The following is a 17708-nucleotide window of genomic DNA, read 5'->3' on the forward strand; positions in this document are numbered from 1 at the left end:
CTTGATGTAAGTCTCTGCCCAACACTGTAGGCCTACCCTGACCTGGATTTTGAGGCAATGCTATCCATGTCAGTTTGGCCAATTTTCAATGTGCACAATGTATGAAAATATTTTGATCGTTGATTCCATAAATTAAAAAAAAAAACATTTTTGGAGGCCTTTAATATTGATCTGCAGATAAAGCTAACATTTGTTTGTCAGCTTTTATTATCAGCATAGGCTACTAATTAGCCGATTAATCAAAGTCTACTTTCAAGGGCCTCAATTTTTTTTGTGTGTGCCATATCAATATGCATACTTAGCCTATTCTATCACAAGAAAGCAAGGCAGAGAAAACCTTATATTTTATACCACAGTTAGAATCAGTTATCTGAGAATTATATTTTCTTTAATCAATTGAAAAGACAGAAAAAACTAATCACTTTTCCTGGCAATACATCAGCACAGACACAATAAGGGGAGGTAGCAGATAGTCGAAAAGCTAATTCCAGTGAAGTTTTAACAGTTTGGCCTTAAAAAGACTACAGCCACTATTACATTTTTATTTATTTACTGTAACCGTTGATCAACCAACTTTTTTTCTATCTTGGTGCCACTGTGCATTGATGCTCCTCAGCTTTGCCCTACGTGTGTCACTGATCCATAATAGTTGCAGTATTGTTTACTGCAGCAGCTTCTGTGCCCAGCCCCAGCCAGCTGAAGACCCCACCACCACCACCACCACATCCACGCATGCGCAGCGCTGACCAGCCCTGACAACAAGCTGCTATCGGATGTGAGCGTCTGATGATATGGACACTGCGCTGGCATTTAAATTCTTTGGATAACCTTGCCTCTTACGAACGAATCCTTACAAATATTTCCTTGCAATTATCCATATATCATAAAACTCTCTCCTCCTGCACTCTCACTATGCCGGTAAGTCGCCAGGCCTCTTAGCATTTTTTTTTTGTTTTGTTTGGAGAGAGACGGGTTCCTCCCTTCCTCCGACCGCACTGATGTGATGCTAACCGGTTAGCATTGCTAGCTTACCAGTTGCTGTTAGTACACGGCATAAAAAAAATGTACACGGATTCACGACAGGAGTTTTTTTTTTTGCCTTTTACCACAAACTCTGTACGTGGAGTTTTGACAGGTTTTTCTTCTTAAATCTAAACCATCTGTCTGCGGTTAGCGGAGGTGACGGAAGCGTTTCCTCGCCTAGCAACCTAGTGGCTGGTAACGTTAGCTAGCTGCTCCTGTATCGGTAGCCTACGGCTGACTGAGCTATCCACCTGCACACAAGCAAATCCGTGTTTTATAACCCACAACAGGTGCCAGCTATGCCCTAATGCTCACCTGGGTTAACTGTGAGTGTAGGATTCTATAGGTAATTGTGACTATTGTAACCAGTTTCAATGACATGACAGTGGCATGCAAAGGTTTGGGCACCCCTGGTCAAAATCTCTGTTAATGTGAGCAAGTGGAAGATGAAAAGATCTCCAAAATGCCTAAAGTTACAGATTACGCATTTCCTTTACATTTTAAACAATATACATATATCTATATATTTACATCTCTTTAAAGTGACAGAAAAAGAAAAGGGCCTACAGGGATAACTGTTATCCAGTTATCTGAGAGCTCAAGTCTCCCTTTTCACTCTAAAATTGTAGAAAGCTAAAATAATACACCAATAATTGCTTACAATATTGCAAAAGAGTGTCATCATATGCCTTTTGGAGATCAATGAATCTTCCACTTGCTTAACTGTTCACATTAACAGAAATTTTGAACAGGGGTGCCCAAACTTTTGCCTTTCACTGTAACTCCCTTCCTGAGCCCCATTTTTTTTTTCTGTTTCAGAGCAATAAGCTTGAGAAACCTGACAGGCCGGAGGTCAGTGATAATGTCAAGGTGGTGGTGAGATGTCGTCCCCTCAACCAGAAGGAGAAGATGATGGGCCACAGACAGGCCGTCGCTGTGGACGAGATCCGTGGCACCATCACAGTTAACAAGCTGGAGACGCCTCACGAGCCTCCCAAGACCTTCACCTTTGACACCGTGTTTGGACCAGACAGCAAACAGCTTGATGTCTACAACCTCACAGCCCGTCCCATCGTCGACTCAGTATTAGAGGGTTACAATGGTATGTTAAATGTGATATTGCCAGTAAAGTCAACAATCATCAGCGTTTGGCACCTATTAGGCATACATTTCATTGCCTCTTTTAAATCTAACCTTGATTGGATAATGGTAATAATAGGGTTATTATTTTTGTTTATTTTTTAACATCCATATTCGGTACTGGTGACAATGGTGTGATTTTTCACTGTGCTCAATTTCAGGCACCATTTTTGCATATGGGCAAACTGGCACAGGAAAGACATTCACCATGGAGGGTGTGAGAGCGGTGCCTGAACTCAGAGGGATTATCCCAAACTCATTTGCGCATATTTTTGGTCACATTGCCAAGGCAGAGGGAGACACGAGGTAATCAGTTGTAACAAACACAGTTCTTTCCACAAAAATGTGCCCCCCCCCCCCCCCCACCACAGATCAACCAATGATAGACAAAGATTACCACTTTAGTGTTTAGCCTACCTGAGTGCCAAAAAAAAGAAGGTTTTGGTGTTTGTATTCCTCGCCTGCATACTCCATCATAATCGACATTTGAAGTACAGCAATCAGCATGGCACTCTTACTATTATTCCTACTTTGAAAAATAGTTTGCCCCTAGAAAGTCTCACTAATCAGAGTGCACAGAGTAAATTTCTTGTGAAATTTTACATTTGATTTCATTCACGTGAGGAAATTCATGTTTCTTAAGATATAAAGATAAAACAATTTATTTACTATACTATACTACATGTGAGGAATACTTGTTAGCTCATCAACAAAGCCTGCTATTTGTTCTAATTTTAGTATGTGATACCGAAGTAACACCTGTCATTTGCAGTTTTACATGCATCTGACATCATGTTCACATTGATGTTAACAGGTTTCTGGTTCGTGTTTCATACCTGGAGATTTACAATGAGGAAGTGCGCGACTTGTTGGGGAAGGACCAGATGCAGAGACTCGAGGTAAAGGATATTTAAATTTGAGACCATCAAGCACTAAAAGGTTTATTACACCTCCGTTTACAGAATCAGTTCAAGTCCAGTGAATAACATTGACTGGCACAAAAGTAAGTGGTAACAGGTAGACAGAAACCGAAAGCAAAGCAAATTGCAAGTGCAACATATCCGTAGGAAGTTCAGTGTCTTTCCAGGTGATGATTCATTTTTTTTTTTTTTGTAGAAAGAATGACGTAAATGTGCTGAGCTGTGGGATTGGTCTTAAATATATGTCAAATGAAGGATTTTAGATCACATTGTTCATCATCTTTGTTCTATGCTTAAATTTTAGAGATGCAGAGACAATGCACAACAAAAATTTCAGTAAAAAAAAAAATAGATTAAATTGAGATTAACTTTTTTTTAACATCTGGTGATGTTGAGTTCAGTAATAGCCTATATGTCATGGAGGACCTGTTATAAAGGGCACTGCAGTCATTCTTCACAAATGTGAAAACTGTAGAAGGTGGCTAAACAGATTACGTGGATTAATCTTTGTTGTGGCCACAATTTTCCATGATCGAGTTCTATTTTTACATTGAAGGTGAAAGAACGTCCAGACGTTGGTGTGTACATCAAAGACCTTTCTGGTTACGTTGTGAACAACGCTGACGACATGGACAGGATTATGACACTGGGTCACAAAAACCGTAAGTAGAGCGACTGACAGCGTTTAGAGGAAATGGATACCCACAAAGTCAAACACCGGTGTTTAACTTCAATATTTTCTTGTAGCATATGTGGCCAAAGCACAACTGTAATCCTGATAAATCTTGCAGTTTTGCATTATGTGTAATATGTGGATTTAGCCAATTGATGTTCATAGAATATGATATTTATAAAATATAATATATAGAATCAGTTGAACATACATTTTTATGAAATTTATTAAAAATACAATACTTTGAGCTCACATATCAAATTTCATAATCGGTTATTTCTCTGTGTCTAGGGTCCGTTGGTGCCACAAACATGAATGAACACAGCTCTCGCTCTCATGCTATCTTCACCATCACTATCGAGTGTAGTGAGAAGGGTGTAGATGGAAACCAGCATGTGCGCATGGGAAAACTTCATCTGGTTGACCTGGCAGTACGTATCTGTCACTAGAAATTGCTCATCAAAAAAACATTAGAAAATTTAGATGAGACTGATATGTATAACTTAGTCACCATCAATCTAACCCCCCCACCCCCACCCCACCCCACAGGGTTCAGAAAGACAAGGCAAGACCGGGGCCACAGGTCAGCGTTTAAAGGAAGCCACAAAGATCAATCTCTCTCTCTCCACACTGGGTAACGTCATCTCTGCCTTGGTGGATGGCAAGAGCACACACGTTCCCTACAGGAACTCCAAACTCACACGTCTGCTGCAGGATTCACTGGGAGGAAACTCTAAGACTATGATGGTACAGTGCTAATTTCCAAACACAACCAAAACTCCGGTCTAAACAATATCCTCTTGAGTCCAGAAAAAAATGAATATGCAAATTGAATGTGCAAAAGCATTCTGCCATACTACATGTTTGAATGATTTCATCTCCCACCAGTGTGCAAACATCGGCCCTGCAGACTATAACTACGATGAAACCATCAGTACCCTCCGCTACGCCAATAGGGCTAAAAACATCAAGAACAAAGCCAGGATCAACGAGGATCCTAAGGATGCTCTGCTGCGCCAGTTTCAGAAGGAGATTGAGGAGCTGAAGAAGAAACTGGAGGAAGGTGAAGATTTCAGCTGCATTTCATGTTTTGTTACAATTTCAATGCTACAAAACTGTTACCAATACCAACACGGCAAAATGTGGTGAATACATTTGAGTTGAACTGTGAAGAGCGCTGTTTCAGTTTCAGATGTTGTTTTGTGTGACTCCAGGTGAAGAGATCTCTGGCTCCGAGGGCAGTGGATCAGAGGAGATGGATGAGGGCGATGACGAAGGCGGGGAAGCAGGAGAGGGACGCAGAAGAAGGAGAGGTACGTACTGTATTTGTGCACTGCGCATAAGATTTAGGTGTGCAACGAGTTACAGCAAATGATTGTAAATCTATTAACACGATCTTGTATGCCTGTTGACAGCGCCCTGAATTAATATGCAGTTTTAGTAAACAGTTGGACATGCATCTCTAAAATCTAGTTTCAACTCTTATCTCTATGTTAATTATGATGTTACTCAGCATTTTGGTTATCATAGCTTATCATGCTGAAGTTGTTTTTAGGTCAGTGGTTAACCTCTACTCATGAGTAACAGGCTTTTATGAACATAGCACTGTTCATTTAGGAGTTCCCCTGGTATTCTCACCTTAGCCTCCTCTTTTTTAAGTGGAAACTATTGATGCTAATGTTTCTGCGAGGCCATGTTACAGGCTTGTTCAACAGGTTTCTCTTCATTTGTTCTTCTTTCGTCTTTCGACTACTGTAATATAAAGTTAGTCTGAATATTTATTACTGAATAATCGTGCTTCTGGGAGTATGGTGCACAACTGAATCCGTTGATTGCATATGTGCACCAACAGCTGCCTGGTTGGTCAGGCCTTTAGACATTTAGCTCTCCATGTCTACATCAACCTGTTTGTCAATGGAGTTGGTGGGTATGGTGCTTCCTCTGTTTCTTTTCCAGACAGCAGCAGCAGCAGCACCAGCAGCAGCAATAAGTCAGAATTTGCCTGCTCCTCCTCAGTGCCACCACCCACTGAGGACAAACCTCAGAATAGTGAGTCGGAGCAGCACTCTGCTCTACCAGCCCACCTGCCCACAAACTTGAGCCCTTTTCACACATGGAAACCATTTAATTGCTGGTTTAACTAATGAATATACAGCTTGACTATGGTGGTATAGTCAGGTGTATACACTGAGCCCTCATATACAGGAAAACACAAGACTTGTTATCAGTTCAGTCTCTGTTGGAGGATATCAAGCTGCAAAATATACCATCAAGGTTGAAGAGTGTATCAGTTCTCATATTGCACAGGCTGTCAAAATGCTTAGAAAGCAGACTTGAACCCACTTTAGTTTTCCCACTGCTATTAAAACAAACTATAGCTGCCCTTGAGAAATGTGCATTATTAATTTTATTAGAAATTAAATATGACAGGGAATTTTGCCAGTTATGAAAAAAAAAAAAATTGTCACAATATTCTGTTTATATCCTGTAAACAGTTGGAATTAATGAAATTTAGAGTGGTGTGTACAATGAATGCCTTCTTTTTGCGCTGTGTATGTAGGTGGTTTTTAGGGGGATTTCCTACTGAATGACGAGTGTGGCCTGCGACCAAGTCATTTGTAGTATTTCCTTTGTATGTTGACATCATTTTTACAATTAATTAGGTAGTCTCACAGGTTGCACAGCTGTCTCTCAAAGGGTTCAAGGAATGTTCATTATAGTACAGCAGGTATGTGTGAAAAGTTAAGTAACATTGGAAAACCCCATTGTTGTTGTTAGAAGTTCCTTTGAAGAGAAGGAGAGGGATTTCTTTCTTGGTTCTAACTTCTAACTTAAATCTTGATTTTTTTTTTTACAATATTTCTTTTTATACACAGAAAGAGAGATGACAGGAGGAGGGACTGATGTTGGAAACAAGACATAGGGAATTAAATGCAACAAATATTGGACATGGGTCAGATGTTGTATGTTGCAGCCTTAACCACAATGCACCCAGGGTTTTCCATTATAAAGCATTATTCCCTATGTATTCCTTGTACCCCTTAATTGTCTGTTTCTATTTGGTTTCTACTATGATTACTTTATATTAGCATGCATATTTTATATTATTATTATTTTTTGCTAATATGAGAACGTTGTGTAGCTTAGGAAGAGGGAGTTGTGTCAGTTATTTTATTGAGGTCTGAGCTGTTCACATTAGGGGCAGGCAAATAATTGAATTCAGAGAACACTGCATGTGTGAAAGGGGCTTTATATTTTCCCTCTGTAACCCTTTGGCTCTCATAGACACAGCCCAGACACCCCCTCCCCTCCTCTGTTACCAACCATACTCGTGAATCTCTGTGTCCCAAATATGTATTGTTAGACTTGTTAGACACGAGAATGATTGCAAAGGTTCCTGGTGTGCAACAGTCTGAAAGATGTTCCGGGACAGATGCCTGGAGGATTCACATTGGACTGTTGCACTGTTGAACCGATCCTTTCCTAAGATTTACATTATACTGCATTTTTAAGACACAAATACATATTGCCTTACTTCTCCTCATGCATGACCTGAATGACCACGAAGGGAATTTCTGCACAACAAGCCCCTCAGGTTCAGCGGACACCACTTCACTTTATTATGTAGTCCTACCTGCTGTTCTTCAAAGGCGCAATTCACCTACTTCATGTTTCATCACGTGAAGTGATTCATTTTTGTTTCCTGCTTCACCTCTATTCACTGTCACTTCTCCTATGGCATTGAATTATTTTCAGTTCTTTAGTTCCAGAGTTTGGTATCTCTTCCCACTCCTTTCTTATGTGTGGTGTGTGCCACTTCATAGAGTCGTAAGACTTTTTAAGTTTACTCTGTAATGTGTTGCTCTTTGTCTCTCTTTCTCCTCCTGGTGCAAATGCCGCCTGTCTGACTTGCTATACACCTTTTAATTGAAGAAGAAAGAGGTTGGTGTGAGAATCTACATGGTCCTGCTGTCTGGTAGCAATGGCATCACTACTCACACAAGTTATCCAGATGGCCACCATGTGTTTTGACTAACTTCTGACTAATCTGATGACAGGCTATTGTACAATCGCTGGTAGCTTTCGTCTGTCTGTCCATATATACGTATATGAATGTCACTGCCATGGGTATCATGCTCCACATCCTCATAACCTCCATGTCATTCAGAAAATCTTGACAGCTTCCTTTTTTCCCCCCCAAAGTTTTGCCTACACTAACAAAAATTATTTAATACTGTGCATTAGCAGGCCAGAACTTTGTGCAGCTGGATCTCACTAGCGCTCACTGTTACTAAACTAAACTGCACAGATTAAATAATACTAATGCTGATTAAAACCCTCAGTTTAAAATAACTTAATCTGCATTTCAATCATTCTAACCTATATGCTGACAAGTGCTTGGCATGAGAAGGCACAACTAAAACAATCTGTGCATTTAAGTGACTATGGTTCCCTCTCTATCTCTCAAAAGGGAGGAAGAAGGTTTCTCCAGACAAGATGGTAGAAATGCAGGCAAAGATTGAAGAGGAACGAAAGGCTCTGGAGGCTAAGTTGGACATGGAAGAGGAAGAGAGGAACAAGGCAAGAGCTGAACTGGAGAAGAGGGAGAAGGACCTGCTCAAAGCCCAGTGAGTCCACAAAGAAAACAACATGTTTTTGGATGAAAACCTTCACATTGTTGGAAATGAAATAACCTGTAATATCTTCTCTCATTGTTTAAATACCTTCAGTAAATGAGTGATTGTCCTGATTACCCTACCTCCTTAAGTAGTGCCACTCATTTTAATACCTGTTCTACCACTACCCCTTAGGCAGGAGCACCACCTTCTGCTGGAGAAGCTGTCGGCCTTAGAGAAGAAGGTGATCGTGGGTGGGGTGGACCTCTTGGCCAAGGCCGAAGAGCAGGAGAAGCTCTTGCAGGAGTCTAACAACGAACTTGAAGAACGCCGCAGGAGAGCAGAGCAGCTGCGGAGGGAACTAGAGGAGAAAGAGGTAAATGGAGATGATGGTTGCCATGATGCCAAAAAAAAACTATCTAGTGCTTCCCTCAATGGGTCATGTATAAAATCTTTACATCTCCTTCAACTTCAACTTTATTGTCCCCAAATTGCATTTCACGTACACAATTAATTGAATGCATCCTCACCCACACATGGAACATCAGCCCTCCTCTCTAAAGGATTACAGGATATGATATCAGAAACCACAATCCACATAAAGGTTGACACTAATTTGAATTTATCTGAAATGGCTGCATCATAGGTGTTAAAGGAGTCATCACCCGGAAATCGCATTTTTCCTTGTTAAAACATATATAGTGGAAACTTGCCTGAAAACCTGGGGTTTGAAAGAGGCTGAGTTTTTTCGTTTGGGCTCTTTGTTTAAGCCAGAGTAGCTCATGAGGCTGCACACCTCGAAATTACGAGATTTTGACTCTGCTCCTATGGTGACGTCACCATAGGAGCCTGCTTTCATAAACACACCTCTCACCCCGACTTCCGCCGCGCCGCCATTACTTATTGTTTTATTTCCCACTGTAGCGCTGTTATTTCGTCACTTTATTAAGTTTTAATAATTTTTCATGCAAGAAAGTAAGGGTTTAGATCCAGAATATGTGGTTAGTTTATCCAAATGACGGCTGTTTAGAAGTTTGCTCCGAGTTGGGTGAAGTGAAGCTCCATCGAGCTGCAGCGAGCACCAGAGGAGCGGATGAGCGGCTCGTCAGCAACCCGCCTGCCTATGTCATCGTTTTTTGGGAGATAAATGTTGGTCTCATTGATGAAATCTAACATTGTGGCAGTCATATTAGTTTTGTTTAAATGAAAAGTGAAGCTTCACACAGAGCAGCAGCAGCTTTGCACCGGGGCTCTGTAGCCTACGTACAGAAATCACCACATTTGCATCAATAAATACATGTTTTACAATGAACCGATAAAATTTTGTTTTATTTTATTAAGTTATAGCCTATAACATGGTTACAGTACACGACAGAGAGCAGCATTGTATGCGGTTTCGGTTTCCAATACAGCAGTGCCTGCATGTAGCCCACTGGGCCAGCCACCATTCCGGCTCTGTCCTTCCTGCGTCCAATCAATGCGCGCCTTATTACATATTAATAAAATGAACATCCAGACCAGTCAAAACCTCGCGCTTACTCTCACGAGAGAAAGTTGCAGTATGAAAAATTGTCAGAACAAGCTCTATGTTTGATTTTTTTTTTTTTTTTTAATGTTTCCAATAAGTTTTAAGAATTGATTCAAAGCAATTTAGTGGATATGTAAAAAAAACCACGTGATGACTCCTTTGAATAAGTCTCATGCTCACTCTTTAACTTCCTTATTTTATGAAAAGCGAAGAGGATCTGTGTCCTTTTTAAAAGATTGACACATCAGGATTTTTCTAAATATGTATGAAATTAAATTACTTCTACCTTTCATCAATCCATATAGGCCATACGTCACTACCACAGACCATAGTTTGCTTGCAGGAAGTTCCTTCTTCACAAACACTGAAAACCTCTCCCTCTCAAAACAGCAAGAACGTCTGGATATAGAAGAGAAGTACACTAGCCTGCAGGAGGAGGCTCAAGGAAAGACCAAGAAGCTGAAGAAAGTGTGGACCATGCTGATGGCTGCCAAATCAGAAGTAAGAACAGCATAACAGTGTTTATTTGTATAGTACCTTTCAAAACACAGTTACAAAGTGCTTTACAGATCAAGTAAAATAACACCGTCATCACAAACATTTAGAAAAACATAAAACCACAAACCTGATCTGCTTAGCAGAGTGAGATAAAACAGTCAGGATAAAGGCATAAAACCATATGCCTATATATCACGACAGACCGTGGTATATGCTCATTATACCACGGCTACGGGGCGTTCTTCGGCCCAACGTGAGGCGGAGGGACAAAAACTCCCTTAGAGTCGTGGTATGGTATGTAGTTTTTTGTTTTTTGTTTTTTTTTTACTTTATTTTTAAGAAGTTTTACAATATATATGGGAGAAAAAAAAAAGGGGAAAATAAAATATGAATGAATGAATCAATATGACGTGTACATTTTAAGAGATAGGGCTAGGTCCAGGTTTTGAAGACATTTCAGTTCTTTTAGTTCTATTTACCCACAGTCTTTTCTTCATGTCATAAAGCATAAAGTACCACATGTACTCAAACAAAACAAAACACAATCAGTCACATTAGTAAATGCTAACTGTGTCCTGTTGTGATGAGGGGCCACTTATTCCAGATGAGTTGTCCATTTCGTCCCATATGTAGTGAATTTATCCATGCACAAGTTCAAGGAGAAAGTCAGTTTTTCCATGTCATATATTTCTTTCTCAATTGCAATCCACTCCTCTTTCGATGGGGACTCTTTTGATAACCACCTTCTTGTAATAGCTTTTAATTTCATGTAGTTTTTATTCAACCAGAAACACATTATCCAATAAGATAGTCCCACCTCTCCGGACGTTAGCTCTGCATGTTGTCTTTTCCTTGGCTTTTTTTTCAGGTGAAAGTCACTGTTCAATCCACTCTACTCTAAAAACTCCGACTTTCTTTTGCTACTGACTGCAAAGAGTATGTTGCCATGGATACATAACAACAACTTAACATTCATACCAGTCATACGTGCCTGGTGCAGAGTGATAGCCTATGCTGTGATAAGGCTTTGGAATAGTAGCCGTGGTAAATGCTCATTATACCACGGTTAACAACCAATCAGATCGCCGGATTTCACCTTTCCGTTTTATAAATATATATCTAAGGGCAGTCATACAGTACAGCACATTTACAATCATATACACCAAGACTGCTGAAGCAAAGAATACCTTGAATATATGGTATATTTTCTCATTAGATCTGATAATTTCCTGAAACCAGTCTATATCTGTATTGTGCAGTTTTGATAGTGAGGTGAAGAGAAGAAACTGATAATGGAAACTGTGGTTTTGTTTTGTTATGTGTGTTAGATGGCTGATCTACAGCAAGAGCATCACAGAGAGATTGAAGGCCTGCTGGAAAACATCCGCCAGCTGAGCCGAGAGCTCAGGCTCCAGATGCTCATCATAGACAATTTCATTCCCCAAGAATACCAGGTGTGTTGGGATGTTTACATTTGTGTATGTGCAGCACTATAGTTCTGTCTGATTTTCAGCATTATAATTATAATCTCAGTTGTTCCCTCCCTCTGTGCAGAGACAGACCTTTGCAGATACAGATTTGTGCACAAGGAAGAGGCATACAAAAGATAAAATATAATAATGGAAGGATTACCTCTTGGCTCACAATGCATAAATATTTTGTGTTTTCTCAGATAGCATCATGTACAAAAATGAGGATCTGATTTAGATGCACTTGCAGCAGGACAGAATCGATGGTACACAGAGAACGACTTTCAATTAGTTACATTTTTATAATTTACAGGATTGAAATGTAAATAATATACATAAAAGCTAACAACAGCTACAGAAAAACAAATGGTTTTCTTGCAGTCATTGCATGCAATTGGCACAGGGTCAAAATGATGCTTTTGCTTTTCCTGTCATAGTTGCACACTGCATGAACTTGCTGACACTGCAGCTCTGCAGCGGGGTGAAATTAACAGTTTGGGATGATGTGCATCACTGACTGAATATTTTCTCTCATGTTTTGTTATGTAGGAGATGATTGAAAATTATGTACATTGGAATGAAGACATTGGAGAATGGCAGCTGGTGAGCTCATTAAGTACAACTCATGCAAACACTGTTGTTTCCACATTAATGTTAAAGGTACAAACGAAGCTGAGGTTTACCTCTCAATTTTTTTAAAATCTTTTTGTGCTACCTTTCAGAAATGTGTGGCATACACTGGCAACAACATGAGAAAGCAGACACCTGCTCCGGACAAAAAAGAAAAAGATGTGAGTTTTTATTTAACAGCCTATGTGTTTTTCTGTTGTTTCTCTTTAACACAGTATTGTTGACATCTTTCCTCTATCTATGCCTCCTGCAGCCATTTGAGGTGGATCTATCCCATGTGTATCTGGCCTACACAGAGGAGAGCATGCGGCAGTCGCTAATGAAACTAGAGAGACCAAGAACTTCTAAAAGTAGCAAGAGTGGCCGACCCAAGACCGGGCGAAGGTAAGTTACTTTCTATACAGCATGAAACTGCATATCCTGTTGAGTGTTGCTGGTGCAACAATCCACCATGTAGCTCCTCAAGAGTTTTTGACCCAATTTATTTGTCATTTCAAATGATTTGATGCACTTGGGTTAACACTCAGACTCGTATGTGTCTGTGTTGATCAGTTCACAAAGCTGATTGAATCAATCTTGGTTTCCTGGGCTACATGCAAAACTGGGTCAGCCCTCCCTCAGTCCACATGATGGTGGGTCTGCACCAGAAACTGTTTGATAAGTCTCAGATATTAACAGTTACCTGGGCAGTTGAGCACAGTTTACTCACAACGACAACAGTTTAGCAGACGAGCTGGCAATAAACAAATATATTGATGACTCTGACGTCACACTTGCCCTTTTGTTGCGGCTTCTTCTTATGTGATAGAGCCAGATGGCAGATTTCAGTGTAGTTTCAATGTCACTGTCATTGTTACAGAACACATTCTTGTAAATGCCCACTTCCACAAACTATTCATTAGCATAGTTGCACATGTGAGGATAAATGATAAACATGTCTTGTAGAGACTGATGGCATTTACAGCTTAGTTTCCATGTCATGTCAATCTTTGTTTTGCCACATGACAACGCAGATGACTAAGTGTGAATGGGGTATTTTCCTGAAAAGTGAAAAAAAAAATTCTGCTGCAATATTCATACTTCATTATCTGCTCATTTTTACCCCTTGCCATTTCAAAGCGTTTGAACAGGTTCTCATCTGTGCTTAAGTTAGACAACATCAAATACTCATGAGTAAACACAAGTTGGTCGTAGCTGTTTTGCCTTGCTGTATAACTAGTCTATATACATCATGTCGATAATGATACATTAGCATGGTGTTATTTGCTGTTATCATGGTATTCTGTTATTCTGAGAAACGAGAAGGCTGGAAGCTCTCTGAAACCGTTGATAACATTTATCGTGCACTCATCTCCACACAGGAAAAGATCTGCAAAGCCAGAAGCTGTGATCGAATCCCTTCTGCAGTAAAGACGGCGTCAAGGAGGGCTACACAAGTCGACTGCAACTTTCACGTTCCCTTACGAATTGAAGTCATTAGTTGAGTCCAAAAGTTATTGTTGATCTTTATTTAATAGATTATCTGAATGCACTGTATAGCTGACAAGGTTTTATTAATTTGAAGAAGCTGTTGTTTGGCGAGCACACGTAGTAGGATTAAGACCTCTTGGCCAAGAGGACCTGTTATTTGTATAATGATGTAAGACTTTTTAATGTTGCTTGGTAACACATTTCAGTGGCAGCATCCTCTGTCTGCATTTAGCTCGTTCGTTTCAGCATCACTTCTTTAAGCAGCAAATCGTTCATAAATGCATTTCCCTCCCTGGTTTTAGAATGACCACAGATCTGAAAGGAGTTGAAGCTTTGATGGGATGCTGAAAGTAGAATTGTACACAAAGAAACTATCAAAATATCTTCTGAAATATGCTGAGTGTATTAAACACAAGTGTTTTTTTTGATGAGCATCACACATAATCAGTCTTAACCTCTGCTTTACTGATTTACTGCTGTGACAAATTCATGTTTAATGGCCCCTGCTGGTGCAAACACATTAGAGCTGAATTCTGTACAGTAGGGCACATTTTCAAGTAAATTAATCTGAGCACACGCTGTAGCCTTAGTGTTTCTCCTTAATGAATATGTGAAATTATTAGCATGGAGAGAGACGAAAATAAACACTAATTTAAGGGGAATACAATGAAAAGACTACGTTGTATCAAGTATGTAACTGAAAAGTGCGCTTTCTACTTTTTTCCTGTAGGTCACCATCATAGGGGTCATGCATGCCAGCCAGCTCTTATGTTAGTGCCATTTGCTAATTCAAGCAAGTCATCTTTTTATTTTTGTATGTCAGAACAACTCTGTGTTACATTGAGATACACCATACATACTGTATGCCTTAGTATAATGCTGTAGTGTGAGGTTTTTGTGGAGATCATTTAATGTCATGAAGTTCTGTAGTGGAGATGGACTGGCTTTTATTTTGTATCATAATGTATGTCAAATGTTTACACCCACCAAACCCCTGGATATTTTATTTATTAAATTATTTTACATGTTTTACCTCCCATTCTTGTTTAGCTTTCTCTTTATCTGTGATATTGCAAATCTTACTAGATCTTTGAAAATCGGTTATGAATGCACATAATGGCATTATTTTTTCTTCTAAAGAGTAAACACTTGTTAGTAATTGAACACTTTAACTTGCTGACACCATAAAAAATGCATGCAAAGAGAAATAAGAAAGCTTGACATTGAATTGCTGTCATAATTTATTGATATAAATATTTTTATATACAGTCCATGATATATATATATATAATGTACAAAACTGTATATATTACATTTCTTAAATAACAAAACATTTTACGAGGCAGAGTTTTAGCTCAGTGAGTAGAGAAGGCCCCATGTGCCGAGGCTGGGGTAGGTGACCTTTTGCTGCTGTCATTCCCCCTCTCCCTGCATCCCCATGTCCTGTCTCTCTCAACTAACCTAATTAAAGGCAAAAATACTTAACATAATAATTTAATTCACAGGCTACTTCCAGACCCTGAGTCTGGAATAATAATAAAAAAAAAAACATTTTACTTAGTCCATCCTATGCTGTTTCCTGTTGGAACACAATATGATATTTTCCAGTAATTTTTTCAGAAGGATCTCGTGCTTGATGTTGTCCAAGTCTTGGCAAATGACAGTATGAACCTGAAACAAAAATAAATTTAAAAACTTTAAGTGCACATATAATCACCTGAACACAAAAATGTAAAAGAAAAAAAAAACAGATCTTGTGATCAGCTTGACATTAAAAAGCATAGGCCTATTCATTGTATTCATATTCAATTTCGATTTTGAACTCATTTCCATTATCACTGCAAGCTCGTTCGAAATATTGTCTCTAGTTGGTTTGTTGTATGTGTAAAATGCTTTATGAATTCCTCTTTACCTTGTTATAGTTACTCAGTTGACGTATGAGTATTTCTTCTTCATGTACTGCCCGTGACTTCAACTCATTCCGAGACTCATTCAGAGACTTATTCAGAGACTTCTCAGCTAAACAGAAGAACTCTGTCTGTGTAGAGAAAGGCACAGTCAGTCAGACACCTTCATCATCAGGTAGGCTATAGTTTGCAAGTTCCAAACCAGATGTTGAAATAGCACATGCTATGTACAAAAATCACAATAATAAACCTAATTATTAAAAAAAAAGTTTCCAACTTACCACGCATGTTGTTGTCCCGTTTAGTTTGGGAAAATGCACATATATCGTATGCTGGAATGACAACAGAGGACTTGGTCAGTTACATAGTAAAAAAACAAAACAAACAAGCAAGGCACCTGTGGTTACTTGAGTCGTTTTTTCTTACGTTTGATTTATCCAAATCCGCCTTGAGGTCGGTCGCATGTTTTTTAATTTTAACCAACATGTCTTTGGGATGCACTGGTGTTCTTGGTGCCGGTGTCGCTGTCCGTGTCGGTGCCGCGCAGGCCGTGCCAATCATCATCATCATCACCATCACCATCACCATCATCATCGCCCGTGTAAAACTTTGAAAGTTCCTCATTTCTTTTAAAGACAGCTGTGATCAAGCACTGACAGGTTGGGCCAAGAAGTTGGATTACCCTTTCACACTCTCACTACTTTTTGCTGGGTACTTATACTACTATCACTCAGACCGCAACGCGTCAGAGGAGGATCTATACAACCACGCTCTCCAAATAAGGTGACTGGGTTACATCAAAATGTTCCACGAGGTGCAAACCAGACTTATCCATATGCATTGATAAGCAATTACCTGTTAATTCCTTATCAGCAAACCCACCTCTGGCAATAATCAGTTACCATCTCATTAGGGTTCACCCATTATGCAAGAATGGAAAAATTAACGTGGCATCTTGCAACTGACCAAGTAACTATAGCCTACTTTGGCTTTGTCATATTCAAATTGTATGAACTTTTCCAGTGGTATGTAATCCTGTAGACTTTTTATGCCCATCAGATATTTTGACTTTGGAGGTGGTGATAACCCCAATTCCACTGTGGTGTGTGACTGAGCCATTATTAATGTGATTATTAGTAAGACCTGGGCTTTTTCTGACACGTCAAAAAAGTGACTGGTGTGTAGGTTTTATCCCACACATTAGAAAGAGGAAAATCTGACAGAGGAAAAAAAAACTTTAATTTTCACTCTGGTTGTGGTTGTTAACCTGTCCATCAGTCCATCCAGTAATAATCATACCAAACAAAAGAAAAACACATTGGTCAAAAATGCCTTTAGTTAAAATGTTGCTGAACATGAATAAATGCTAGATCATACATACTGTATCATTTCAAAGAGCGAACAACTGAAAAGTAGGCCTACTTACTGGACATTGCATCATATTTGGTCAATAAGTAAAAAATAAAAAAAAACATGCAAAAATATGTCATAGCCTATATCTCTACATCAAGAGTGAGGTTGCCATGTTACCTACATACACACACACCTACCTACCTACATCCTCTGAATATAAAATATAGGCCTATGAGTTTATATGACATGAAATACCCATTGTAAATTAAGTACAGATAGGCTATAAAGGCTACATTTATTCCCGAAATATCTGTATGATGATGTTTTATAGGTCTATAGTATCATGTGACCATATTACAGTGTTAATGATGTGCAAGTTAATCAGAACAACATATAAAATTTTTATAAGCGTGTGTGTCTTATTCATTTCACATTAATTACTTATGGCTAAATGCCCAATGTTCTCAGCATCCATACACAG

At 39.3% G+C, this 17708-nt stretch overlaps 2 protein-coding genes across 3 annotated transcripts in view; one reads left to right on the forward strand and one right to left on the reverse strand.

Moving 5' to 3' along the window:
* The window catches only part of ccng1 (cyclin G1), a 142627-nt gene extending 127975 nt beyond the window's left edge, over positions 1 to 14652 (reverse strand). Inside the window, exon 1 of the mRNA XM_083980172.1 lies at positions 14647 to 14652. The gene's annotated coding sequence lies outside the window, so the exon portion shown is untranslated. The remainder of the gene's footprint in view (positions 1 to 14646) is intronic.
* On the forward strand, positions 750 to 14620 carry kif3a (kinesin family member 3A). Of its 2 annotated transcripts, none has more exons than XM_083980161.1 (17): positions 750 to 918; positions 1843 to 2125; positions 2325 to 2469; positions 2978 to 3062; positions 3640 to 3745; positions 4048 to 4187; positions 4306 to 4503; positions 4645 to 4819; positions 4971 to 5078; positions 8228 to 8384; positions 8568 to 8748; positions 10291 to 10401; positions 11727 to 11852; positions 12417 to 12470; positions 12590 to 12658; positions 12751 to 12881; positions 13859 to 14620. In XM_083980161.1, the coding sequence occupies exons 1-17, from the start codon at positions 787 to 789 to the stop codon at positions 13905 to 13907; spliced, it is 2250 nt and encodes a 749-aa protein (XP_083836287.1). In that variant the 5' UTR covers positions 750 to 786; the 3' UTR covers positions 13908 to 14620. The 2 variants fall into 2 exon arrangements, with proteins under 2 accessions (XP_083836287.1, XP_083836288.1); XM_083980162.1 differs by having other exon boundaries at positions 4971 to 5069.
* Positions 14653 to 17708: the final 3056 nt, after the last annotated feature.

Source organism: Trachurus trachurus (genome assembly GCF_905171665.1).
Source record: "Trachurus trachurus genome assembly, chromosome: 10".
Classification (NCBI taxonomy): Eukaryota; Metazoa; Chordata; class Actinopteri; order Carangiformes; family Carangidae; genus Trachurus; species Trachurus trachurus.

Excerpts from the sequence above, each read along its gene's own strand:
- kif3a (XM_083980161.1), top strand. The coding sequence starts at position 787 with ATGATATGGACACTGCGCTGGCATTTAAATTCTTTGGATAACCTTGCC. Across the intron at positions 2,126-2,324 it reads AGTATTAGAGGGTTACAATG|GCACCATTTTTGCATATGGG; the intron begins GTATGTTAAATG and ends GCTCAATTTCAG. Across the intron at positions 10,402-11,726 it reads TGATGGCTGCCAAATCAGAA|ATGGCTGATCTACAGCAAGA; the intron begins GTAAGAACAGCA and ends TATGTGTGTTAG.